At 39.3% G+C, this 27927-nt stretch overlaps 1 protein-coding gene across 1 annotated transcript in view; it reads right to left on the reverse strand.

The window, feature by feature from the left end:
* Window positions 1-27927, reverse strand: part of TTN (titin) — a 326433-nt gene that overhangs the window by 177799 nt on the left and 120707 nt on the right. The window contains exons 116-148 of the mRNA XM_075934411.1: window positions 27491-27778; window positions 26046-26138; window positions 25646-25928; window positions 25113-25299; window positions 24350-24439; window positions 23982-24249; window positions 23236-23517; window positions 21518-21796; window positions 21125-21406; window positions 19781-20059; window positions 18962-19249; window positions 18556-18834; window positions 18189-18467; window positions 17820-18098; window positions 16882-17169; window positions 16435-16722; window positions 15554-15844; window positions 13958-14245; window positions 12591-12683; window positions 12191-12476; window positions 11224-11407; window positions 10756-10845; window positions 10385-10652; window positions 9199-9408; window positions 9020-9097; window positions 8885-8911; window positions 7951-7998; window positions 5932-5988; window positions 5738-5815; window positions 3437-3700; window positions 1956-2045; window positions 1252-1329; window positions 463-543 (exon numbers count right to left, since the gene is read on the reverse strand). Coding sequence (XP_075790526.1) covers window positions 463-543; window positions 1252-1329; window positions 1956-2045; window positions 3437-3700; window positions 5738-5815; window positions 5932-5988; window positions 7951-7998; window positions 8885-8911; window positions 9020-9097; window positions 9199-9408; window positions 10385-10652; window positions 10756-10845; window positions 11224-11407; window positions 12191-12476; window positions 12591-12683; window positions 13958-14245; window positions 15554-15844; window positions 16435-16722; window positions 16882-17169; window positions 17820-18098; window positions 18189-18467; window positions 18556-18834; window positions 18962-19249; window positions 19781-20059; window positions 21125-21406; window positions 21518-21796; window positions 23236-23517; window positions 23982-24249; window positions 24350-24439; window positions 25113-25299; window positions 25646-25928; window positions 26046-26138; window positions 27491-27778 — 6543 coding nt within the window. The remainder of the gene's footprint in view (window positions 1-462; window positions 544-1251; window positions 1330-1955; window positions 2046-3436; window positions 3701-5737; window positions 5816-5931; window positions 5989-7950; window positions 7999-8884; window positions 8912-9019; window positions 9098-9198; window positions 9409-10384; window positions 10653-10755; window positions 10846-11223; window positions 11408-12190; window positions 12477-12590; window positions 12684-13957; window positions 14246-15553; window positions 15845-16434; window positions 16723-16881; window positions 17170-17819; window positions 18099-18188; window positions 18468-18555; window positions 18835-18961; window positions 19250-19780; window positions 20060-21124; window positions 21407-21517; window positions 21797-23235; window positions 23518-23981; window positions 24250-24349; window positions 24440-25112; window positions 25300-25645; window positions 25929-26045; window positions 26139-27490; window positions 27779-27927) is intronic.

The raw sequence follows: 27927 nt of genomic DNA on the forward strand, positions 1-27927 counted from the left end.
TAGTAAACACAAAAGCAATAAACATGAATTTAGTATCTACACAGTGCAAAAAGCATCTTAAAGGAGCTTGTAGCTTTTGTAACTATTACACAAAAAGAGCACATAGACGTCACTTTTCCAAAGAAATTGCAGTATGCAAAGACCATTCCTCTTTAGATATAAGCCAGCAAACAGAATACACAGAAGAAGAGTCATATCACACTGCAATACCAAGTACAGAATTTAAAAATTTGAAGGCTGCCCAGAAAACACATTGAACACAAAAACAAGTTTTCTGTAACAGAACAAAATACAGGGACATAAAATTATGCATGGGACATTCTACTAATTAAACAATGAAAGTAGTCACTGCAGGACAGTGTGAAATTGATATTAATACTGATAGACACGTATATATTCACATGCAACGACACGTGACTTTGGAAAGAATGGAAAAGGTAATTTAGAGGACAAGATCTGTACCTTTCTTTCTTGTAATTTCTTCCTCCTCAACTGGCACCCGGGTAGGTTTTGGTGGTGGAACTTTCTTGGGAACTGCTGGCACTTTAGAAATATCAATTGTTAGTCCCATATGTAGTGAGGATTTAAAATTAATATTACAGTTAACATCTGCAGCATATGTTGAAAATGTCACAAACAAGACAAACGTAACATGATCCAGCCCTGGAGCTGTGCTAGGCTTTCATGGGATAGTACAAAATGATACTAGGAGAGTGCTTGTTTCTTTTGATCCCTTACCACTCTCCAAATCTTATTAGCGGGTTAGGAAATTTGTGACCACTGCTGAATGGCTATTCCTGGTCTCCTCATTCTTTTAAGCTTTAGATTCCAGGTGAGTAACCCCTTTTGTGGAATGGAAAATGCTGAACTGGAGGGGCCCAATCAGCAAGGAACTGGGATGTGTCCACATGTCCAAACAATTGACTGATGAACCAGGAAGGAGAAATGAAGGTCAGATATGGGGGGAGTAAGGGTGAAGGGGATGCTCCTTCCCAACTGTAGTTTATTAGAACTCCCTGCCCTCAAGTATTGGGTGTTACATAAGCATTTCTCTCTCTCAAACTGCTGCATTTATCTTCCTTTCACTAAAGCTGGGCAAGGACTGTTACCATCAGTAACTCAGAGACTGACTGAAAATTGGTCAGATCTATGTTAAAGGAAAAACATTTGTTTCTTCAAACACACGAAGTGCAAACGTCCCACTTCTTTCAGGTAACTGTGGTGCTAAAATCATGCAGTAGGTAGCAGTACCTTTGGGCAGTCTGACTTCCTCCTCTTCAAGCCTCTGAGTGGTCATCTCAACTTCCTCAGCTACAGGTTTCCTAACAACTGCAGGTGATTTAAAGACATTTCACAACATTTTAGTTAATCTAGCAAATGATCACCCAGATACAGATCAGTCAGAGCAGGGTGTGGTAGCTCTTATTTAATAAGACTTTGATATGTTTTAATTTTTTTTTTGCCAGGATTCCCTCTTCAACATCCATTCACATGGATCACGGGTGAGGGTGACCCCTGTGAAATGGTTCATACAGCTTATTCACAAACTTGGTGGATCTCCAGGGTTCCGTAGAAGGCCAGATGATCCTTATGAATAGCAGTGCAGCTTCATTGCTCTGCTAAGGACTCCACCTGGCCACAGCTGCCTGAGACTGGTATATCAGGGTGGGAGTGGGGGGAATTGGCCTGTATTTTCCTTTCCCAATAATCTCTGCAGCATTTTGTAACCAGATCCCCTCCCCAGTCTCCACTTTCTTACACAGGGGAGATCCCAGTCTTCCTGAGCCTCTTGCCCCATATGTATTCTGCCAGGGTCAGAGATAGGGAAGATAGGAATGCAGGCATCTGGGGGAGGATCCCACTGTTTAGATTTACATCAGCATAAGAGAGATCTGAAACTTGTTCAGAGTGCCCATAACCCTACCTCTACAGAAATGTCTTAACCCTTTGTGTACCTTTATGCACAGTTACTTCCTTCTTTTTCTTTTCAGCTGTAATTTCTGGTGTGATATGTTCAGGCACAGGCTTCTGAGGAACTCCAATCACTTTAATAAAAACAGTATCTCAGTTAATGAAGAAGAAATAGAAACTCTGAAGAAATACACCTGATCTCAAGATGAGGAACAAGCCAACATCAAGTGATAATATAACATTTTACAAATAAAAAGCACAATCATGAACATCCAACAGTTGTCATGGGGAAATCTGTTCATTTCCATCTTTGTTGATAATGGCTGTAGGACCACAGTCTGTCTCAGCTACATACACACTGCTCCCAATGAAGTAATTGGAAAGCATGTCCTTGGCTCTCAATGCTCAAAAAAAGATTTCTAGAACATTCCACCCAAGTCAGTTTTGTTTGGGATAGGATGAAATGTGAAGAAAAGCCTCTCAAATAATTTAAAAACATGTAACTGTCAAAACAATGATTGGTTCATATTGCATATGAAATGAAATGAAATGAAACTTCAAAATCTACAAAATAATAACCACATTCTAATGTGTCAGCTTGAGCTGTGTTCAAATCATCCTGGCCTTGCTTGATGATGGGCCATGACTTACCAATTTACTTCATTTGGGAAGTTCTACATACAGATTGATAGCACAATATGCCCCAAAGTACTGCAACAAAGATTCTAAAAAATGTGCCAATTAGGGAACAAATAAGGTAAGATCAGGGCATATTACTGGACAAAGGAAAATATATAAAGAAACAAGAGTAAATAAGAAATAATTGCTGTCAAACTCAAATTCCTGGAAAGCTGCTCTAAACTTTATACTATAAGACTACTTGGAATAGGTTTCCCAGACTGCAGCTGTAATGCACCCAGTCAAATGAAAATACATTTCAGATGGCTTCAGATTCCTGACAAAGATAAATGTGGATTTATAGTAGGTGAGCTTCAGTCTTCTTTCCCTACCTGCTCATTCCTGTTTTCATACAAGCTCTTTGGTGCCTAATCCTGCTTTCATTAAAGTTAATGGAAAACTTCCACAGAATCAAAAGTTCAGTTTCAGATCCATAGAGAATGGAGGAGTAAGGAAGATCTGCACCACCCCAGTGCAACACATAAAGCAGTCACTGCTATGCTAGGTAGCCAGTAAACACACTGGAAAGCCCATATATCCTTTTTGTGAAAGGGGCCCAAAAGAAAAAAAAAGTTGCCTGTCCTTTAAAAATCATGGCAGCTGCTGAAATGTTAGCTCTTACAGGTCACTATATTTTTAATGGGTAATTAAAAGATAACAGGTCAAGAAAAATGATACAAAATATTAATCGTAATTTCTATATTTATGTTCCATTATATTCAGCAGTAACATTTTTATACAAATGAATTAAACTGAGCAAGGCCAAGAGAATAGAGGGATGGGGAAAGTGAAGAAAAAAGAACAAAAAGAGGAAAAAGATTAAGAAAATGAAGAAATTCTAATATACCTTCTTCACGATAAACCTGTTTTTCTTCATAAGTTTCCCATTCCTCTTCCCCTTCTTCATAATCTTCCCTTTCATAATATTCCTGTTCTTCTTCATAATCTTCTTCCCATTCTTCATAAGGTTCTTTTTGTTCTTCATAAATTTCTTCTTTTTGTTCATAAACCTCTTCTCTTTTTTTATATATTTCCTCCTTTTCATGAACTTCTTCCCTTCTAGCTTCAGAAGTAATTTTGATCTCTTGTCTGTCCTTTGGCACTTTGGGAACTTTAAAAGATGGTTGATATTAAAACATGGAGTTTGTGAGGCATAATGTATGTATTGAATTTAAGAAATATACATATTTATGCAATTCAAGTAGCATATTAAACATTTTTATAAAGTAGTCTAAGTATTATATTGCTGTTTTACTGTCTTTTGCTGATCTTGATATTGTCCAAACTTGGTTGGTCTTACACACAGTTATTCAGTTTACTAATAGATTAGCTGAAAGTCAGAGCTATCTCCTCAATATGTAACCAGGATAGCATTATTTTGAGTTATAGGACCCACATTTCAATGGCAATTTTCTACCATTTATTCACTGGAAGACTACCACACTGAGTCCTTATATATCAACACTAAGAGGAAGTTAGAAAAGAAAGAAAATGTTTCAAATTTGTGTCATCAGCACATCTTGGTAACAATGTGAAATCTGTCTGAAGAATGCAAGAAAGTGATGAGTGCAAGAAAAAGTAAGAATTAATCTGCACAATTCTGATTCGGATTATCATGAGGTAGGAAAACTGAGTAGCCTATTTCTCCACAGAGGATCATTTTCTGTGTATACATGTTTTGGATACACTTATTTTGTTGAAACAATATTCTGTACTTTTAGGATGGAGGCCAGGAGGCTGGTTTCTTTTCAACCTCTAAAACTGTAGAAACATGTTATGTTTAGTGGTTTAATCGCTCCTTGATATGTACACATAGCTCCCATTCACTTTAAAAAGGCAGGTACAGGTGCATATTGAGGAGGTATATCTCCTTTATCAATCTCTAAAAGATGTAGCATAGGGGGAGGCACAGATTTTCTGACCCATTGAAGTCAATGGCAAAACTCCCATTACTTTAAAATGTTACAGGATCAATTCTAATGTTACCCTAAAAAAGGGGATTATGAGGAAATTAGTACCTTGCCTAAAATTCGGCATTTAAGGCCCAATCCAACACCCACTGAAGTTGATGAAACATAAGAATGGTGAAAATAGGCATGGCCAACCTCTATTCAACCCAGCATCCTGTCCTCCGACAGTGGCCACTGCCAGGTGCCCCAGAGGGAATTGGTAGAACAGGTAAACATCAAGTGTTCACCCATTCTCAGCCCTAATAGACAGAAGACATCCCTGCCCATCCTGACTAATAGCCATTGATGGCCTATCTTCCAAGAACTGATACAGTTCTTTTTGAAACCCTGTTAAAGTTAAGTCTCCCACTGATTTTAATGTCACTGAATCAAGTCCTTAGTGTATTGTTGTAAGCCCACTGAAGTCAAAGGATGGAATACCAATGGGAGTTTTTTTAGCAGGTTGCATATTGTCTACATCCTAATTTTTTCTAGATGGAAACAAATAACTAGCATCTTGAGAATATGCTATTGTACCCCAAATATTTTTATTCAGCACAGAGTTTAACAAAAGAATAATACTCACATACATAAAAAATTAATTTAAAGAGAGTTTTTAACATATGCTTCATCAATGTTGCTGATATCAATGTTTTATAGATATAAACTAGCATAATGGGAAAAACACTGAAAAGATAGCTGATTCTAAATGATTTAATCCACAAGATCAAGGCCTTTGACTAAGCAAGAAACTATAATATTCTCTACGTCTTTTTAATTAGGCAAGTGCATACCACAATTTCATAAAATAACACTATAAGAGTTGTACATGTTTACAGAGTAACTTTTGTGTTTGTTTTGCTTGTCTTTTAACTACGTTTTTCATATTTTTTATCTTTAGAGTTTAGGTTATTGTACGATAGTTCATGCTAATTTTTTTCTATCTATACTTTGTGTCACTAGTTTACAATGTTTAACGAGGATCATGTGAGAAATTTCTTCTGCCTTACTTCTACATGTCAGTGTTCCAGAACACATTTTTCAAATATCCTAAAGAATGAGCCTTTAGACTTTAAATAAGCATTTTTATAGCTTAAAAATAAAAAAGTCAAACACCACAGCTTCTCATTATTTCTCATTAAATATATTTGCTTTTTAAAAAAATACCATTTTAAAAATAATGTAGAAATCCATTTTACCTTTAGGTGGCGTAATTTCTTCAGGAACTTTTGAAACCACCTTTTTGGAGACTTTCTTTTCAAGAACTTTCTTGGTCTCTAAAAAAAACCCCACATTTTTTGTTTGCATTTAACAGCTATCAGAAGAAAAGTGGGATTTAACACAGTGAGTTCTGTTTGACAACATTTCCACTTTTAAATCTACAAGTTCTTACCTTTCTTGTCTTCTGGTGGTGGAACAGTAAAAGGCAGCAAAACAGGAATAGGGATATCTTAGAAAAATAAAGAGTATCTTTTATATTTAAAGTATTTCAATGTTACATTCCTAAAGATATGTGAAAAGTCCTTAATATACTGTGAATGCAGACATACAAAATGATAGTATTACAATTTTTTAAAAAAAATCAGAGGTACTTGTGGTGGGGATTGGAGCAGTCAGAATACTTTCCATGGGTGGGAACTGCATATTCATCCTAATGTAAAGGGGGCTGTTGCCCTACTAAAACTTAGCATGTTTTTTTTTTTATTTTTGGTCCCTCTTCCAATACTAGAAAAAGGGAGAAAGGCCAAAGGGAAATGGAGGTCCTGTGACTGACAGTCCCCAGGGCCCATGTGATAAATCTGCCAGATTGACAGAGTAGACAGGCCAATGGAGAGTTAAGAGCCTGGGGCCTGTCTTCTATGTGAGCTGGAGCTGAGTAGGGCAGGGACACAGCTAAGGAAGAAGTAGCAGCCACCACAGAGCTGGGGAGAGAGCAAGAGTCCAGAGACAGAGGTAGCCTGGAAAAGGAGCAGCAGCAGCCACCAAAGCTGGCCTGGGACACAGAGCAGCATCAGCACTGAGCCAGAATTGTGGGAACTGAAGCAGACTGGAGCCAGGGAGCTGGAGCAATGGCACTTAGCCATGCTGATGGGGAGACAGGGCTGAGCTACTTCAGGGAGCTGCAGGGCCAGAACTGGGGAGATCCAAAAGTGGTCAGCAGCTGGAGAGAGGGATCTGGGGACTCTGGACAGCAAAGGTCCAGTGAGGAGGGAGACATCACCAGGCAAGAGAGCCTTGAAGACCTGAATCTAGTGGGAAGGGAAATGAGACCTTGAACCCAACAATAGGCCTGATGCTGGGGAGAAGGGTCCTGCCACCCACAACGGGAGAATGTGTACCTCCACCTAAGCAGGTGCTTTGCCCTTGGTATCACTGCAGCACAGACAGGTCCTGGGAGAGAGGCTGGGGCATATGAGGAATAGGCTCTGTGAACTTTTCTTAAGTAACTGAAACAGATGTTTAGTATTCCCCATGCCCATAGGGCAGGGCCCCTTGATCCTTTAAACTTTTCAATTTTCTTTTTATTTTCCTTACAGTTGCTGTTTAATAAGGTGTATACATAGGTGTACGAACTAAGGGAGTAGGCAGTGCTGCAGCACCCCCAAGTTTTAGCTGTGGCTCTGCTGCCAACCCCACACCTGCAGTCCTGCCTGCCACAATGCTCCTTACCCCATTTCCCCAGGTCCTGGATGCTGCACAGCCTGGTGCCTGGGGTCCCAGTTGCCAACTCCCCTTCTAGTTCCCAGTGGCCACACCCTCTAGCTCCTCTCTGCTAGCCACAAGGTTCTGCCCCTGTGACTAAGCCCACTACCAGCTGGGTGGGGGAGGTGGACAGGGTAAGGAGGCTGGTTTTCAGCACCTCCACTAGTAAAATGCTCCCACACCACTCTTCGTACTTGGTTTAAATTTAATGCATGATCAGTGGAGTATGGATCAGAGAAGTAGCAGGTGTGGATAAAGTATCCTGGAGTGGGGACACCCTCGCCCTAAGTGACCCTTCCTTATTAGGGCTATGAAAACTGCCACGCAGGAGAGTGGAAGAGGAATCCGTGAAGTCAGGCAGGCATCTGAGCAAGGGGAGCTGGAGTGAGGACACAGATCTTTTTGCTGTCTGATTCCCCCAGGGTAGTACAGAAGCCAGAAAAATTCCTCAAGATTGTGGGACCGTTCCCATACTTACATCTACTTGGCCAGTCTATCCTGACAAATATTAAAGTTAGTGGGTGCTAGTATACATCCAGCACTAGAAGTAACAATGTCACTGTCGCCCCCCAGCAAATTCAGATTATTCAAGCTTTGGACAGAAAGGGGTGATTTTCTTGGAGGTTCCTGAATCTCCAAAATTCCCACTGTGCCTTTGCCTATATTTTAAAGAGAAATCCCATTATAAAAATCTGGTTATTCATCTTACCTTCAGCTGGTGCTTCAATTGGAACTGCAACTCTGGCATCAGGAACATCTAGAAAATCAAAATAGATAGAAATGTATAGAAAGCAGAGATTCTGATTAACAGGATTGGGTCACAATATTTTCTAAGGTCTAATTTTAAATGACTCAAGAGATAGGAATTCCATCCTTCCCATAGGAACCTGTTCATCAGCCTGTGAATTCTCATAATTAGGAAACACTCAGATGATATTCCCTCTCTTCAGTTTTACTCAATACATGTATTTATGGTCTCTTGGGCCACCTTATGCAATTTTTCTTTCTCCTTTGATTTAACATAATAAAAATACATGTGTATAGTTATCATGTCCCCCTGCTCAATCATAGTTTAGCCAAGTTACACACACCTAATTCTATTAACATTTCAAATGCATCGCTCCCTAACTCCCTGCATTCTGGTCTTTAAAAAAAAAAACTAGATTTTAGTGTTGTAGATTCTCTCTCTCTCTCTCTCACACACACACACAGCCATAGAAAGGAAGATTTGAAAGTATAATTAGAATGATCCCCTTCCTTGTCTATAATATGTTGATGGCTATCTTTGATTGGTTGTTTTTTCCCTCCTCTCAGAGCTTCACCATATTGCATTAATAGCCCATACCCAATTCACTGTCCACTCTGAGCCCCAAGGAAAGGGTGAAGATGACTTCCTGTAAGGTGAAAAAGGACCCAAGGCCCATAAATTCCTCACTAACTGTGGAGTCATCAGAACATTCACAATTGTTGCCTATGGGAAAAATCTTCCTTCTTTATGATCTGAAAATTCCTTCTCAATATGTTAGCCTTGGTTTACTAAAATCAAACCCAGAAATAGGAGTTCCAAAGATAAAAAAACAAGGAGGGCACAAAATTAAATCAGTGCCAAATGATTCATAGACATATTCACAATTTTTCCTTACCTGGTGGCTTCACTTCTAGTTTCATTTCTGCAAAAGAACAAGAGATTTATATTTAGAATAATTTTGCTCTTCAACATGCTCTTTCAGCTGCTATACATGGCGACACTCACAAAACTGTTCACTATATACACTAACCTTTGGTTGTCAGATAGAGTTCTGCAGTGCTTCTTGCTTCACCCCTTGGTTCAAGACGAGCAATTACAGAATACACACCTACAACATGGAAGCATTTTAGTTCATACTTCGTATTGAACATTAAAAAACACAAATAATGAGAAACAACAGTGACAATGGGAACATCCCATTAAGGTTACCTTCATCTTGTGCAGTGACATTGTGGATAGTCATATAATGACAGCGACCTTCACTTCTAAAGCTGTATTTCCGACTCTCCCTAAGTTCAATGGAGCCTTTGTACCATGTCACTACTGCGTCATCAAAAGAAACCTCACACTCAAAGGTTGCAGACTCGTTTTCACTCACCACTATATTCTGTATGCTCTTTGTGAACTGAATAGGCTCAGCTGGTTTGGAAAGAAAACAAAAATATATTAGTTATACTTGTTGCCAAAGATCTTTATTTGTTTGCTTATATAATTTCTTGTGATTCCATCAACGAACAATAGACTTCTACTAAGATATTGAAAAAGAAAATGAAGACAAAGAAATACAAAGAAATGTGTATTCTTCATTCTATCTCCTGAAGTCCTCCGTTTAGGAGAGAAGTTAAGAAGACAAAAGAGAATTTCCACAAGAAGATTATTTTGAGAAGTATTCAAGAGACGTCAAAGGCAATCAAGAAAAGATAAAGAATGCTTGGTATATAGGCCCACTGAAAATCTGAAATCTCAAGAAAATATAAGCATCTCAGAAATAGGCGACTAAGCAGGATAAATATAACTCTTTCAAACTGTTTCAGGATAATGGGTCATATTAATTATACAGCAAGATATTATTAGATTATCCTGGCAGTGGTATCTCCTTCAAAGGAATGGATCAGCAAAATTTTCCATCAGGTCCATCTTCAGACTTGGAAACATTTGTTTTAAACTCTATTTTCAATCTCTTCTTGTTAATGCAGCATCCAGAAACTTTTTAAAGTAACCATAACAAAGAGATTTCCATCTGCTTACAAACCTTCAATGGTTAGATCTGCAGTTGTTTCTAGATTGTGAAGCTTGCAGGTGTACTGTCCCTGGTCTTCTGTTCTAACATCTTTGATGATTAGTTTGTGTGTTTTCTCTGAGACTTGTGTTGAATATCTCCCTCCTATCTTAATGGCTTTTCCATTTCGATACCACTGAGATTTGGCATTTGGGATAGAGAACTGACAAATCAGGGTGCATGTGCGTCCTTCCTTGAAAGCAGTATCATGAAGATTCCGTTCAACTTCAGGTGCTGTTACCATGTTAAAATATATATTTTAGTAGATATTTAAGAGTGTTAAATTTAAAAAGTGTAAAAAATACGTTCAAATGGAAACTTTAAATATATACTTACCGATCACAGTTAGCTTAGCACTACCAATATGTGATCCACAGACAACTCTGTAATTTCCTTGATCTGCAGGTTGGCAGTTCCTGATTCTGAGGATGTGCTGATCACCTTTAATTCTTATTTCATACTTGTCACTAGGGTCCAGTTTTTGAGTTCCTTTGTACCAGGAGAGTTTGATTTCAGGATAATTAATCTTAATTTCACATTCAAAGACAGCATCCTCATCTGCTAAAACGGTCTGGTTTTCAATATCCATAATAAGGGAGACAGGCTGAAAAATATTAATGTAAAGGGTTCAGTCTTCACTTCAACGTCACATTCCTATTATGTAATTAATTAAACAGTTTACTATCAAGCCAAAGCCATCATATCACCTCTGTCTGTGTGACTCTTTGATGAATAAATGATACAAGTTCTTCCAAATCCTGTTCTCCTTTGAGAGTTCTCTCTGTGACTTCAATTTCCTGTAAAAAGACAGCACATGGTTTACCATGGAGTAACATTATTGGGAAATAACTAGGATCTATGCTTTTATATTTGCCCCATCAGCAAGTCAATAGAATCATCTTTCTCGCTAATTGAATCTTTTGGAAACCCAAAGTTCACTTTAACCTCTAGGTGAAAACATGGGGAACAGCACTTGCTTGGACAGAAGAGTCAGTGTTGGTACTATGACAGCCAGTGCTAGAACATGCTGGGAGTTTGGGATGTGAGAACAAGAAGCTCAGGATTGGAATCCGAATTTAATGCATACAGCAATGTCAGAGCTAGGACATGAAGACTGTTTCAAGAAACCATATTACTCATAACTTTCCCGATGCTACAGTCTGATTAGGTCTTACCAATCTCTGGCTTTCTTCCTCTTGGCTTTGCTTTAGCAGCTCAAAGGCTTGCAGGAGGCCACGGAAATCTGTAATTCCATACATGAGAGCATACTTCTCATATTCTTTAGGGTCAACATTTTTGAGAATTTCCATGATATCAACTGGTTTCTCTTCCTCCTCCTCCTTCTTTTTTGTTGGAGTACTGTTTAAGTAATGAGAGTCATTAGAACTCATGCCAATGTTTCTTATTTCTAAGATATTCCTTGGAAACCAAGGGTACGTCTAGACTACATGCCTCTGTTGCCAGAGGCATGTAGATTAGGCTACCAGACATAGTAAAATGAAGCGGCGATTTAAATAATCGCCGCTTCATTTAAATTTACATGGCTGCCGCGCTGAGCCGACAAACAGCTGATCAGCTGTTTGTTGACTCAGCGCGATAGTCTGGACACGTGGGTGTCGACATCAAAGGTATTTGTCGACCACCCAGGTAAACCTCATCCCAGGAGGCATACCTGGGTGGTCGACAAATACCTTTGATGTTGACACCCGCGCGTCCAGACTATCGGGCTGAGCTGACAAACAGCTGATCAGCTGTTTGTCGGCTCAGTGTGGCAGCCATGTAAATTTAAATGAAGTGGCGATTATTTAAATCGCTGCTTCATTTTCCTATGTCTGGTAGCCTAATCTACATGCCTCTGGCGACAGAGGCATGTAGTCTAGACGTACCCCAAGTCTGCTTAATATCATTTGGTATAGACCAAGTGCCTTCAGGTTAGTGCTGGAGGGTCTTTCTCCTTCAAACTGTTAGGCACAGAAGTGTTCGCTACTCAAGAGTTACAAAGATCAAACCCTACATATAATTAGTGTAAATGTGTTTGATACATTGTGAGCACGACTGAACTATTAAATTACATCTGGACCAGAGATACAGCATCCCCCACTTAGAACCAGAGAGTAATCTAGAAAACATTCTTATGCCTACCTCTTCAGTTTTGCTCTCAGATCTCCTTCAATCGCTTCTTCCTTTCTTCTTTCTTCAACTTGAAGTTCAACACTGGTCTCAATTTCACCATGGTCATTAAAAGCTACACATCTGTATTGTCCAGAATCAGTTTTTGTTGCATCCTTTATTTCTAGTTTGGCTTCATTTCCTTTCTGCTGGATGAAAATGCGACCTCCCCGATTAAGTTGTCTCCATTTTCCCTTAGTCCATTTAACATTTGGGATTGGATCACCTCCAACTTTTGCAATAAAAGTTGCAACACTCTCTATAGAAAAATACAAAATCAGGAAGTTAATCTCTCGTGTCTGAGACTGCAAGAGATCTTATACTGCCAATATAACAAATAAAGAAGATGACATTTTAGGAAGAATGAGCTTACTTTCCACAATTTTAAGATTCTGAGGCTCTGAGATAAAGTACAGCTTTCCGTCCACTGGTGCTTTCTTAGCTGCTGGTGCAGCTGCTGTTTTTTCTGGAAAATAGGTTTAAGGAATTAGAATGGAGGGTTTAATAGAACAGCTCACTTTCATCCATAAAACTGTTTTTCACTCTCCCGAATGGGAAGGGATTTACTATCAGTATATTTTTATTGTAGTGGACTCAAAGCAGCATATGCATTCCTTGTGTGAAAGAAAAAATGCCACATGCTTTCTGATGACTTTCCATTAAGTTCTCATTTGTTTCCTAAGATGGAAGCAGACACCGTGGGCCTGATTCTGATCTCTATTATAGCAAGTAAATAAAATTACATCAGAACCACGTTCTAAGATTTTAAAAAATGTATTACTTAAATTGAGGCTCTTTAATCCACAGCTGGACACATACATAAGTGGCTTGATTTCCCAGAGTGCTAATTAGTTGGTTACCAAGAAACTCCCAAATAAGGACAGTACCAAAAAGGGCTTTTCTTTAGCACATCTATTTTTAAAGCCTGGCCTACAAAGTTTCTTAGCACTATGGTCAATCTACAGCCAGAAATTTAAACTTATTAAGCTGCTGTAGCCACACTGCTGCCTTCATGCTAAAGGTTATGCTATCTTAGTATGAGGATGGCTGTGAAGAGCTCAGATGCTATAGCATACATTGTGAAATAAAATCTCATCTCCAAATTGTATTAATTCCAGTCAAGTGAGTGGACAATGTGGTTTAAAGCTGATCCAGGGCCAATTAATTGCACTGCTGCATCTTAGCTAGGCAAAAAAATATTTTTTAATACCCTCACAAGCCTTCTTCCTTACTCTCCTATCTTTTTGGCTGGCTCATTCCAGATTTTGTTGTATCTGAATGGTACCACACATAGGCATGGAGTACTCTCCCTGACACTATATCAAGCTCCCCTCAGTAACAGCCTTCAATAAATCCCTAAACATACAGAGAATGCCTAAACATGCACGCATGCCCTAGAGACTGGGCCCCACTCTGTCAGCTTGGTCTTAGTAAAACCTCTTTGTTTTATCTGCAAGTTTAAATTCTAATCCCTATGGTTAGGAAACTATGGTTCATTTAACACAGAACTCCTAATGCATACAATGTGTATTTATAGTGCTATATAAATTATCATTAAATATAATGCTCCAATAAGGCCAGTATTTCAGATTATGTGATATTTTATAAAGTAACAAAAAGTATGAGTTATTTTCTATTTGACTGTGAACCACTTAATTTACAGAAAACAAAGCTTTGATCATTGCAGTTTAGCTTTAAATTCTCATCACATGACCGGATTTTTTTTCCCATTTGTCATACCTTTTACTGTCACTTTTGACTTGCAAGAGTCACTTCCGGCTATATTGGTAGCTTTGCACACGTATTCGCCTGCATCCGTTTTAGTAACTGCAGTGAGTTCCAAAAGGGCTGTTCCATCAGCAAAACTAATGTTGCATTTATCTGAAGCTTTTATTTCTCTCCCAGCCTTTAGCCACTGAATCCTGATTGGCTGGGATCCCTGGACATGGCAGCTGAGCTGCAAAATGTCTCCTTCTGCTATTGTCACTGGCCTAAGAGGTTGATCAAACACTGGTGGCTTTTTTGGTTCTGTAATAGGAAAGAAAATATTTTAGGCAATTAGCAAGAAAAAAAATTTGTGTTATGAATATGAGAGAAGCATCGGAAATAAATGAAATCCTGACTCTAAAAAGCAAGGGTGGCAGGTATTACAGGCAGGGAAAGCCTTCCCAAACTCCCCACTTAGCCCCGTTCACACTCCACCCCCAGAACACCTACTGTAGGCATAGTGGGGGTGGAGTGTTTTTGTCCCCAGCACCTACTCTCCCAATGCCCTGGGGAAGGCTGTGGCCATGTGCCTGCCTGGGAGTTTGCCTCTCTCAGCCCTATCTTCACCCACCTCCCTTGCTAAAAAGTCATATTTACAAGTAAGAGAATGATAAGCAATGTGTTTTGATAAATATAAGTCTGATTTCTGAGAATACTAATGCTACATAGCACTGGAAAATAAGATAATATAGAGAAAGTAGTTTTTCACAAGAATGCAAGAAGAGAACTTTCTGTGTTCCATCTTCTTTCAATGCAGAAGTTTCAATTTGCACTCATTCTTAAAGCATATTAAAACAACTAACGCACAAGTGCTATTCTTCAAGTATTACTGTAAAGCTTTTTATAAGACCAACTATAAAATATATTACACAACCAACTACTGCTCAATTCCATTTTATCACAGCAAAATGCTTTGGCTGTACAAATTTAGACACAGATGCATTTGTTGGCATCCTTCCAACAATGAAAGAAAATCTGCATACCTTGCATAGTAAAACTGGCATTACATTAAAAATGAGTAAAAATTTGATGGCTATTACAGAACCTCACATTTTTATATCACTAAATGTTTAGGCTGGGTTTTTTTTTTTTTTTTTGCAATCTTTATCTGCAGTTCACACCAGGTATAACTGGTTACCTCACCATCATTGTCATACATTTTAAAGCATCATTAATCAAATGTTAACCTAAAAAAACAGAAAAAATAGCTTGATTTTGTCATTTAACTCAATGCCATCTTGGATGCCCTTAACAGAAAAAGTGAGGAATAGTGACAATGAAACTGATGGAAAATATATGAGAAGAAATGTATTGGCATTTTTATGGGCAAAAAGAAACAAGTATTAGAGATTTTAAATTTTCACTGAGTATTAAATGTATGTCTTGGGACACACATAATATCTCACAATCTTATCTGAATTTAATATTCTTCAATCACAATTACACATGTCCTAAAGATAAGACTTCCAGTGAGAATTATTCAGTAAGCTCTAGGAGATGTATACTCACAACTAACATGTTATCAAGAAAACATACATCACAAAGAGGCAAAACATGAAAGTAACTAACCTTTAACGACAACAGAGGAAGTGCACAATATACTTCCTGCTTCATTGGACACTTTGCAGGTATATAAGCCAGCATCGGCCTGTCCTACGCTCTTAATCTGCAGAACTATGGTGTTCTTTAGGAACGATATTTCACAATTAGGACTCTCATCAATTTCTTGATTGTTTTTATACCAAGCAATAGTTAGAGGCTGAGAACCAGAAACACGGCCCTCAAGTTTCAAAGTGTTGCCTTCTGTTTCTTCTACTGTTTCAGATGGTTTCTTTGTAAAACTAGGTGGAATTTTTCGTTCTGCAAGAAATGAAAAGACTCCTTAAATTCTAAAAAAATTAAGATAAAATATTCAGTAGATGATTTTTCAAAAAATACCTTTAATGGTTATATGTTATTAAAAACTATTTGCATATATTTAAACAGGGTTCCGTAGGTTATTGGGTTTTTTTGTTTTTACAAAAAAATACACAGAGAACATCACTTTTAGAACAGCAAAACATCACAATGTGTAAAGGCTGTGAAACATTATTCTTTCAAAAAAAATTACTGATACTGTTTTTAAGAAAAATACCCTTTTTAAACAAAGTAAAGGCCCTGTGTATAAGTAACTAGGAATAAACTAGTTTTCTATAAACCACTGAAGATGAAAAAGTTGACAAACTTTCAAAGAATAGTACAGTGAAGAAAACACTCTCTCCTCTCCAGAATTTTCCCACCACTTTCTGTCAAAGAATTTCAGATAAATACTTCAATACACATTTGTGGATAGATACTTCAATCCACATATTGGAAGGATGGTCTCCAACTTATTTAGCAACAAGATGACCTATTTCTTTTAAATATAAAGGAATGTGATGTGCACAACATACCCATAGTTCAGGCAATACCTTTAATATTTAGTTGGGCTGTGCAAGAGTCCTTTCCAACTTCATTACTAGCCTGGCATGTATAAGTTCCAGAGTCTGCATTGTCAACATTCAGAATTGTCAAATAAGCTGTGTTGTCTACATAACTAATCTGGTACTTTCTTCCACTCCGAATCTCTTGGTTATTTTTTGCCCAAGTGACCTTAATTGGTTGAGTTCCTGATATATGACATTCAAATTCAGCACTTTCCCCAGCAAAAGCATCCACGGATGCAATTGGGATGTCAAACAAAGGAGGATTCTTCCCTTCTACAGGACAAAAGAAACAGAAAAACACATATAGCTTTAAAAAGTGCAATTGGTTTAAAGCCTGTTATTAAATAAATTTCCACCTAATCTTTTGAGATGGAACTTGAAAAATGTCAATAATGTTGACATTAAAGGGAAACAATTTAACAACCAACCAACCTGTAAGCACGAGCCTGGCACTGGAAGAAGCAGTTCCAATAGCATTGGAAGCTGTACAAGTGTACTGCCCAGCAAGGCTCTTGTCGGTCTGCAAAAACTGGAGTGTTGCTACATTATTTAAGAATGATGTTTGCACATTGTAGCCATCTCGGATAGATACGCCATCTTTAGTCCAGGATACTTTAATAGGTTCTGAACCAGTTATGCCACAGTCAAATGTAACTGGTAAGCCAACAGTTTCATGAATGTCTCTCAAAGTTTGTGTGAATGAAGGAGGAAATTTACGCTCTGGAAGGAAAGAAGTATTGCACAATGAAACTCTGGGAAGTTAATCAGCTCTTGATGTATTCTCCAGTAATCACTACCTAAAAAGATACTGCATTGTGATCTAGTGAGGCAGACATACAAGAAGATACTGGAAGATCCAGTCCTTGTTTTTAACCAGCTTGCCTAATATACAAATCAGAGTCCCTAAAAAGTTCAAAGAGATTATATGCAAGATAATTTAGTTTGGGTATTGGTGTATAGTGAGGGCCCTAACCAGGGCCGCTAGGGAGAGTATGACCAGTTGTACTCTTTCCGACTCACTGAGTCCATGTGGTTCCAAAGTAGTAAATGAGGGCAGAACTTAGCCCTAAGTATGATTAATGGTCTCATATTTTCTGCATTGAAAAGAGCTAGAAGAATAACTGTGGACATGCAATAAACTTAAGGGAAAGAAACAGAAGATACCATGTCTTAGAAAAAGCACAGGCCAAATTGCTTTCAAGCCAGTCTTTTCTACTGGAAGATTATAAATGCTGTGGGGTCTCTTGACATGGGTAGTCTCTAACTGGTCAAGTAAAGGCACTGAGTGTTCCTAAGAAAGGATGTTTCTTTCCTGAAATGCCACGCTGGAAGAAAGTAAACTTTTATGCTTGATAAAATCAAATATTCACCTTGAACAGAAAGCAAAGCTGATGAGGAAGCTTCTCCTACACTGTTTTCTGCTTTGCAAATATACTTCCCGCTATCTCCGATATCCACCTGGCTAAAAACCAAAGTGGCAACGTTGTTCTTAAAGTACATTTTAGAGGTAGGAGTTGCTCGTAGTTTTGTATCTCCTTTGTACCACGATATAGTAATTTCTGGTGTGCCAGCAACTTGGCATTGCAATGATGCAGAATCCCCAACAATCACCTGAACAGGTTCCAAACGTGTAACAAAATAAGGTGGTTCTAAAGAACAAAGACATGTTATTAGTACCAAAAATTAAATACTACAATAACAATTAGAATAGAAAGGACCTGTGTAGAAAAAGGGCGCACCTAATACTGAGATGTCAGCTTGACAAAGATCTCGTCCAGAATCATTCTCAATGTGGCAAGTGTACTGTCCCTGATCTTCTATTTTGCTATAAGGAACTTCCAGGATGGCAGATGTTTCTGTGGTGGTGATGCTACATTTTGCAGAATGAACTACTTTGAATCCATTTTTCTTCCAAACAACGGCAATCGGAGGAGTACCAGAGTACGTGCATTCCAAAATTAATGGTTTTCCTTTCTCTACACTGAGGTTATTCAGTTTTTTTACAAATTTGGCTGGCTCTGTAGTGAACAATATGAAGATACAAGTTAAAGACAGACACCAAGAGATTCATCTGGAGAAACACATGAAATTGCAAGCTTGACAAACCTTTTACAAAGAGCTGTGTTGTGCAAGAAATTTTGCCAGCCTCATTAGTGACCACACAGGTATATTCTCCACTTTGGAGTGGCTGAACATCAAAGAGCTCCAGCTCTGCAACCAAATTTTCCAAGGAGATGTTGCATGTATGTCCAGGTACTAACTCAACGCTACCTTTAAACCATTTAACATCCAATGGAAGAGTGCCTTGTAGGATGCTGGTAAAAGTTATATTTGCCCCAGATAAAACTTGCAAGGGATCAGGCTTCTTTACGAAAGATGGAGGTTCTAAAGATACACATAACACAGAAGCACAATAAGCACTTTTGCATTTTGATGAAGAGTAAAATATTCCCATACAACTTAATGATATTTAGAATAATGTAACAAATCCAAAAATGTAAACTGCTCTAACCTCGAACAGTCAAATATGCACTGCATTCATCTGATCCAGCTATATTACTAGCTGTGCATGAATAAGTTCCCATATCAGATTCCTTTAGTGCATTAACTTTCAAAGAGCAAGTATTGTCCGTAAGGGTCGTCTGATACTTGTCTCCACTGGTGATCTCGTGTCCATCGTGGAACCAGGAAACAGAAAAAGGTGGTGATCCCGACACTTTGCAATCCAGCATAACAGAAGAGCCAGTCAGACCATTAATATCTTTCAGTTTTCTTGTGAAAGAAGGTGGTAAAATGCGATCTGTATAGGATGAATCACAGCTATAAACACAGCTATAAAACACAGAATAACAAGTTAAAAGGAAGATGTTTCCCAGGCATCAGTATTTTTCTTAGGTACACCTGCATTGGTCTGGGAGAATCCAAAGCAGGTCTACAAGTCAACTCACTGAGGCCTGATACAGAGAGAAGATAAGAGCAGCTTGGAATGTACACTCCAAAGCTATAACTCACCCCTTCTGAGGGCCACCTTTTCTCCTTTTATTTTTTAAACACTTTCTCATAAGTGGAACAACAGGTACTGTACGATCTGAGACATTCAGACTCAATAGATGAGACTGAACCCTAGCAACAGCCTCATATTCTCATAGGTGAAAAAGTGGTGCAGACTTCAACTTACTCCTGCACTCCATGATCTCCACAAAGTGTGCCTCAGGTGGCAATGAAAGTGACTCTTCCCAGTATGGAAGCAGCCTTACGTGACACCAAAGGAAGCAATGTGTTATGTAGGGCCTTTTTAAAAAATTGTAGAATCACAAGTTAATCAACTAACCTGAAACACGCACTGAAGCTGTGCATCTGCTTTTACCAACATTGTTTTTCACCTCAAAAGTATATTCCCCACTGTCTTCTACTTTTGCATTGAGGATCTTAAGCCCAGACACTTTGTTGATGAAGCTAATTTTGTATTTTTGATTGGTAGATAGCTCCTTCCCATTCTTAAACCACCTAGCAGAGAGCTCCGGTGTGCCGTCCACTGTGCATTCAAGGGTACACGAGTCTCCAGATGTGACTTTCATTGAGCCTGGCTTCTCTACAATGACTGCAGGTTCTGAAATGACATGGAAATCACAGACATATTAATCACAGTACAGGAAACTTAATCAGTTTCTTAAGTGATGTTAAAATGTCATAGAATCATAGAACTGGAAGGGACCTTGAAAGGTCATACAGTCTAACCTGCTCTTAAATATCTCCAGTGATGGAGATTCCACAACCCCACTAGGCAATTTATTCCAGTGCTTAACCACCCTGACAGTTAGGAAGTTTTTCCTAATGTCCAACCTAAACCTGCCTTGATGCAGTTTAAACCCGTTGCTTCTTGTCCTATCCTCAGAGACCAAGAAGAATAATTTTTCTCCCTGCTCATTGTGACCTTTTAGATACCTGAAAACCACTATCATGTCACCTCTCAGTCTTCTCTTTTCCAAACTAAAAAAGCCCAGTTCTTTCAGTCTTTGCTCATACGTCATGTTTTCCAGACCTTTAATCATTTTTGTTATTCTTCTCTGGACTGTCTCCAATTTTTCCACATCTTTCTTGAAATGTGGACACAATACTCCAATTGAGGCCTAATCACCACAGAGTAGAGCGGAAGAATGACTTCTCATGTCTTGCTCACAAATCCTGTTAATGCATCCCAGAATCATGTTTGCTTTTTTTGCAACAGTCTAACACTGTTCAGCTTGTCATCCACTATGACCCCTAAATACCTTTCTGCAGTACTCCTTCCTAGACAGTTGCTTCCCATTCTGTATGTGTGAAACTGATTGTTCTTTCCTAAGTGGAGTACTTTACATTTGTCCTTATTAAACTTCATCCTGTTTACCTCAGGCCATTTCTCTAGTTTGTCCAGACCATTTTGAATTTTGACTCTATCCTCCAAAGCACTTGCAACCGCTCCCAGATTGGAGTCATCTGCAGACTTAAAAATCACAGTCTATGCCATCATCTAATCATTGATAAAGATATTGAACAGAACCAGCCCCAAACCAGACCCCTGTAGAACCCCACTTGTTATGCCCTTCCACCATGATCGTGAAATGTTAATAACTGCTCTCTGAAAACGGTTGTCCTTCTATGTCATTCTATATTGTTTTGTTTCCTTGTTACCAACCTAGAATGGAGAGACTGGCAAAGCACTCCTGAACTCCTGCATCATTTTTGATCTGACAGATGTATTTTCCAGCAGTGGCTGGTGTCGCATTTCCAATCCGTAGAGTGGCAACGTTTTCTGAATAGGAAATCCTAAGATTTTCACTTTCTGTTATGATTTCCCCTTTGTCTTTCATCCACAGAACAGAAATGGGCTGGGATCCATCTACAGTGGCCTGCAGCTCGACTGCCTCCCCAACTACAGCAGTGACATCACTCAGTTTCTTCACAAAAATTGGTGGTGCTGGTGAAAAGAAGATACATCATGTTTACATCATGAGGGGGGTGCACGAGGAGAATGACAAGAATCACAGGTTGGTAGGTTTATAACTGATGTGTAAGTTTTTATACAAACCTTTTAGAGCTATAAAGCAAATGCAAGTGTCACTTCCAACATCATTTACCGCCTTACAGTGATATTCACCGACATCTGCAGCATCCACACTCAAAATGTGAATACTAGCAAGGTAGTTCTCAGACATGATTTTGTACTTCTTGCTACTTGTAATCTCTGTTTTGTCCTTATACCATGAAATCTGGAATGGAGGAGTGCCCTGAAGTTCACACTCAAGATGAACGTCTAAACCTTTCAAAGTCTCAACTGGATGGGGCTTCTTGCTGAAAACAGGGGGTGCTATGAAAGGAAGAAATTTGGGTTTCTGTTAATTCAGTTCAGAAAAAAAGAGAAAATAACATTTAAATAGTAAATTGCAAGGGTGAAAGTAACTTCAGTTTCTTACAGGTACTGTCATGTCACACCACTCTGGGAAGGGTGTGATGCAACAACACCTAAAAGAAATTTAAGTGTGAGATGGAGTGTGGGGAGCTCAGGGCAAGGGGCAATATGGGAGACATAGCAGGACTCAAGGCAAGAGCTTGGAGTGAGGAGGAGCTCAGGGCAAGAGACTGGAGGTCTGGGGGGAGGGCGTTAGGAGTCCAAGATAGAGAATATGAGGAGGGACTCAAGGCACGGAGCTCAGGGTGTGGGGTGCAGGAGTCAGGGTTATGGGGTATGAGGAGAGGACAGGGGGCTGGGGTGTGAAGGAGTCATTGTTGGGGGTCATGAGGGGCTCAGGGCAAAGGGCAGGAGGCAGGGTTGGAGGTATGAGGGGCTCAGTGTAGGGGGCTGGTGTGCAGGAGGCAGGGTTGGGAGTATGCAGAGGGGCTTGAGGCAGGGTGTTGGAGTGGGGTTAATCAGGGCAGGGGGCTATGAGCGTGTGGAGGGCTCAGAGCAGGGGGGTATGGAGGTGCAGGGCTGGGTGTGTGGAGGGAAGAGAGCAGGGAGGCAAAGGTGACATTTAGGAGTGTGGGGAGGCTGCAGCTGCACATACTGGGTCCCTATTGATTTTCCTGCTTTCTGCTTCCTCTGACCAGGGAGTGAGGAGAAAGTGCAGAGCCTATTGCATTCCTCTCACTCCTGGCTTCCCTGGGTAGGAGCAGAGGGGAAACACAGAAGGCTCTGCACTTCCCCTCACTTCCTAGTCAGAGGAAGCAGGAAAAGCAACGGGGACCCAGTATGTGCAGCCGTAGCCTCCCATCCCTCAAAATGGTGGCAGGGAGGGAGTAAGGGCTGGGACAGTCCCAGAGGGGACAAGTACCACCAGGGGCACACCACCAGCCCCTCTAATCTTCCTGGCTGCCTGTTGCATAATGCGGCTGACTACAGGAAGCCCTGGGAGCCAGACTGGAAGCGCCCACCCCTGCCATTGCAGCCAACTGCTCCAGACAGCCAACTTCTTGCCAGAGCACCACACTGAGGCACATCGGCTTACTTACACTTCTGGTAAATTATATCACTATTTTGAGCTGATATGTAACAGTGAATAAATGCATCACAATAAGAGATGGCTTCAATGCCATACCACATTGGTACAATATGTATCCTGCATTCTGAGAAGTTTGTACTCACCAATATGACTAGAGAATATTTGTATTCATTACCAGCGAGAAGAGAAGAGAAGAGAAGAGAAGAGAAGAGAAGAGAAGAGAAGAGAAGAGAAGAGAAGAGAAGAGAAGAGAAGAGAAGAGAAGAGAAGAGAAGAGAAGAGAAGAGAAATACATTGTGGTTCTGACCTTTCACTTTCAATGAGGTACTGGTGCTTGCAGCGCCTGCTGCATTACGAGCTTCACAAATGTAGTCTCCGCTGTCTTCCACACTGAGTTTGTGCATTTCAATGACTGCTACAGAATCAATAAAGGACATTCTGTATTTTTCACTGTCATCGATTTCAGTTTCATTTTTGTACCAGGTGATTTTGATTTCTGGAGAGCCACTTATTTTGCATTCATATCTGGTGGAATCATGCTGTTTTACAACTCTAGAAAAATCTAGCTTTGTAATAATCGTTGGTGGTTCTAAAAAGAAAAGGGTAAAACATAATGATATACTAAATTGCACTGATCCATTTAAATGATTAAATCAATGAAATATTTAATCAATACATTAATGAAATAGCTAATCAAAAGCAGAAATTTATGAGTCTGAGTGAGTAGCAGAAATATTGGCAAAATGTGATGCTCGTAAAGGAGAGTATTTGAGGAAACAGTCAAGAGAGAAATTTGTGCTGTTAATGAAAGCAAAGAAGATGAGAAATCTGACTCCCTCCTATGTTAATGGTTTTCCCATTGCTATACCGCTGAGATTTGGCATTTGAGATAGAAAAATGACAAATCAGGATGCACATGCATCCTTCCTTGAAAGTAGCATCATGAAGATTCTGTTCTACTGCATGTTCCAGCAGCATGTTAAAATATATAGTATTAAGAGTAACTTAAGAGTACAAATTACTTTCAAATGGCAACTTTCAATGTACACTTACCAATCACAGTTAGCTTAGCACTAGCAATATGTGGACCACAGACAATTCTGTAATTTCCTTGATCTGTAGGTTGGCAGTTCTTGATTCTAAGTATGTGCCGATCACCTTTAATTCTTATTTCATACTTGTTACTGGGGTCCAATTTTTGAGTTCCTTTGTACCAGGAGAGTTTGATTTCAGGATAATTAATCTTAATTTCACATTCAAAGACAGCATCCTCATTTGCTACAACGCTCTGGTTTTCAATATCCCTGATGAGAGTGATAGGCTGAAAAATATTAATTTGAAAGATTGAGTCTTCACTTCAATATGACATTCCTATTATGTGATTAAATAGTGCTCTTATCAAGCCAAAGCCATCATGTTACCTCTGTCTGCGTGAGTCTTTGTTGAATAAATGATACTAGTTCATCAAATTCCTGTTCTTCTTTGCGAGCTCTCTCTGTGACTTCAATTTCCTGTAGAAAGACAAGACATGGTTTAAAATGAAGGAACATTATTATGAAATAACTAGGCTCCACGGTTTTAAATCCACCCCCACCAAAAAGTCTGGAGAGTCATCCATCTTTCTCCAACTGAACTTTCTGGGAACCTACAGCTCACTTTATCTTTCTCATCAGTCCTCTTACAAGAGCTGTGTCACCCAGGGTATGTCTACACTACCCTCCTAGTTCGAACTAGGAGGGTAATGTATGCATACCGCACTTGCTAATGAAGCCCGGGATTTGAATTTCCCGGGCTTCATTAGCATAAGCGGGGAGCCGCCATTTTTAAATCCCCGCTGCTTCGAACCCCGTGCAGCGCGGCTACACGGGGCTCGAACTAGGTAGTTCGGACTAATGTGCCTATTCCAAACTACCGGTACACCTCGTTTCACGAGGAGTAACGGTAGTTCGGAATAGGAACCTAGTCCGAACTACGTAGTTCGAGCCCCGTGTAGCCGCGCTGCACGGGGTTCGAAGCAGCGGGGATTTAAAAATGGCGGCTCCCCGCTTATGCTAATGAAGCCCGGGAAATTCAAATCCCGGGCTTCATTAGCAAGTGCGGTATGCATACATTACCCCGCTAGTTCGAACTAGCGGGGTAGTGTAGACATACCCCAAGATATTCTGCAAAAAGAGATGGTCTTACCAATCTATGGCTTTCTTCCTCTTGGCTTTGCTTTAGCAGCTCAAAGGCTTGCAGGAGGCCACGGAAATCTGTAATTCCATACATGCGAGCATACTTTTCATATTCTTTAGGATCAACGTTTTTGAGAAGTTCCATGATATCAATGGGTTTCTCTTCCTCCTCCTCCTCCTTCTTTTTGGTTGGAGTACTGTTTAAGTAATGAGAATCATTAGACCACCTGTCAATATTTTTCCTTTCTAAGAGAATACTTAGGGAAAGCAAATCTGCTTAAAATTGTTTGGTATAGAGCGAGCCTTTAGGTTTGTGCTGGAGGGTCCTTCTCATCCAAACTGTTAGGCACATGATTCCAAAAGGATTCTTAGCCTACTCAGGGATGACTGACAGGAATAAGAATTGCCATGATCAAACCCTACATATAATTGGTGTCATTTTGTTCAATAGATTGTGAGAACTATTAAATTACATCTGGATCAGAGACATAGCATCCCCCACTTAGAACTAGAGAATGATCTAGAAAACATTCTTATGCCTACCTCTTCAGTTTTGCTCTCAGATCTCCTTCAATCACCTCTTGTCTTCTTTCTTCAACTTGTAGGTTGGCACTGCTCTCAATTTCACCATGGTCATTAAAAGCTACACATCTGTATTGTCCAGAATCAGTTTTTGTTGCATCCTTTATTTCTAGTTTGGCTTCATTTCCTCTTTGCTGGATGATAATACGACCTCCCTGATTGAGTTGTCTCCACTTTCCCTTAGTCCATTTAACATTTGGGATTGGATCACCTCCAACTTTTGCAATAAAAGTTGCAACACTCTCTATAGCGAAATACAAATTCAAAATGTTCACCTTTCACATGTCTAAGACTGCAGGAAATACATTCATACTACCAATACAACAGAGAAAATGACACACTTTTGGAGGAATAAGCTTACTTTCCACAACTTTGAGATTCTGAGGCTCTGAGATGAAGTACAGCTTTCCATCCACTGGTGCTTTCTTAACTGCTGGTGCAGCTGCTGGTTTTTCTGGAAAATAGATTTAAGGAATTAGGATGGAGGGTTTAAAAGAACACCTCAGTTTTAGCCATAACAACTTTTTCACTCTCCTAAATGGGAAGGGATTATGGAAAGTCATCAGAAAGTACGTGATATTTTTTCTTTCACACAAGGAATGCATGTTACTTCAGTAAATGGGCTTTGCAACAATAAAAAACATTGCAAAGTCCATTTAATAAAGCAACATATGCATTCCTTGTGTGAAAGAAAAAATATCATGTACTTTCTGATGACTTTCTATAAGTTGTCATTTGATTCCTAAGATGGATGCAGATTCTGTCAGACTGACTATGTTATAGCTTGTAAATTTAAATTTACATTAATACAAATGACATCAGAATCAGGTTTTAATATTTTTGAAAACTGATTACTTTAATTTAGGCTCCTAAATCCACAGAAGAGCACATAAATAAGTGGCCTGGTTTTCAAAAATTCTGATCAAGTATTACCCAGCAACTCCCACTCATGATAGTACCAAGTGGCTTCTCTTTGGTGCCCATTTCTTAAAGACCTGGCCTACAGGGTTTCCTAGTCTTATGATCAGCTAATAGCAAGAAGTTTAAAGAGATTAACCCAGTCTTAGGTCAACTGCTGCCTCCATGCCAGGTGTGGTTCTATTTTAATATATTAAAGACTCTGCAGAGCTCATCTGCAATAGTAGTGGGGAGATAACTATTTCAGAGAATGAGTTTAATCTCAAATTGTATTAATTTCAATCGAATGACAGGGCAGTGTGAGTTCAAACTGAGGTAACCCAGCGCAATTAATTGCACTGCTGCACCTAAGCAGGGTAGAGTGTTCTCTCTTAATGCTCTCCTCAGCCTTTTTCCTTACTCTTCTATGTTTCTGGCTGGCTCACTCTAGACTTTGCTGTGTCTCTTGATGTCGCATAGGCCTGGAGTGTTCTCACTGACAATATACCAGCCTCCCAGAGTAATGTTCTACAAGTAATGCCTAAATCCCCATCTTCCCCATGAAGCATCCGCCAGAGATGATGGAGATTCGCTCTGTCAGCTTCATCTTAGAAAAAAATCTTTGTTTTGTCTGCAGGATAAATTCTAAACCCTCAGGTTTGGGACTACAGTTCTTCTCCCAATGTATAGATGTATATTTATGATACTAATTATAGTTAATTATCTTTAACTGTAATGCTCCAATAAGGCCAATATTTCAGATTATGTGATATTTTATAAAGTAACAAAAAATATGAGTTATTTTCTATTTGACTGTGACCACTTACTTCACAGAAAACAAAGCTTTGATCATTGTAGTTTTGGTTTAAATTCTCATCACATGACCTGAGTTTTTCCCATTTACTATACCTTTTACTGTCACTTTTGACTTGCAAGAGTCACTTCCAGCTACATTGGTAGCTTTGCACATATATTCGCCTGCATCAGTTTTAGTAACTGCAGTGAGTTCCAAAAGAGCTGTTCCATCAGCAAAACTAATGTTGCATTTATCTGAAGCTTTTATTTCTTTCCCAGCCTTCAGCCACTGAATCCTGATTGGCTGGGATCCCTGGACGTGGCAGCTGAGCTGCAAAATGTCTTCTTCTGCTATTGTCACTGGCCTAAGAGGTTGGTCAAACACTGGTGGCTTTTTTGGTTCTGGAATAGGAAAATATTTTAGGCGATAAGCAAGAAAAAAATGTGTGTTATGAACATGAGAGAAACACCAGAAATAAATGAGATATTGACTGTAATAAATAAGTCACATCTACAAATAAGAGAATGATAAGCAGTGTGTGTGGATACAT

The sequence above is a fragment of the Pelodiscus sinensis genome, chromosome 7, assembly GCF_049634645.1.
Source record: "Pelodiscus sinensis isolate JC-2024 chromosome 7, ASM4963464v1, whole genome shotgun sequence".
Lineage (NCBI taxonomy): Eukaryota > Metazoa > Chordata > Testudines > Trionychidae > Pelodiscus > Pelodiscus sinensis.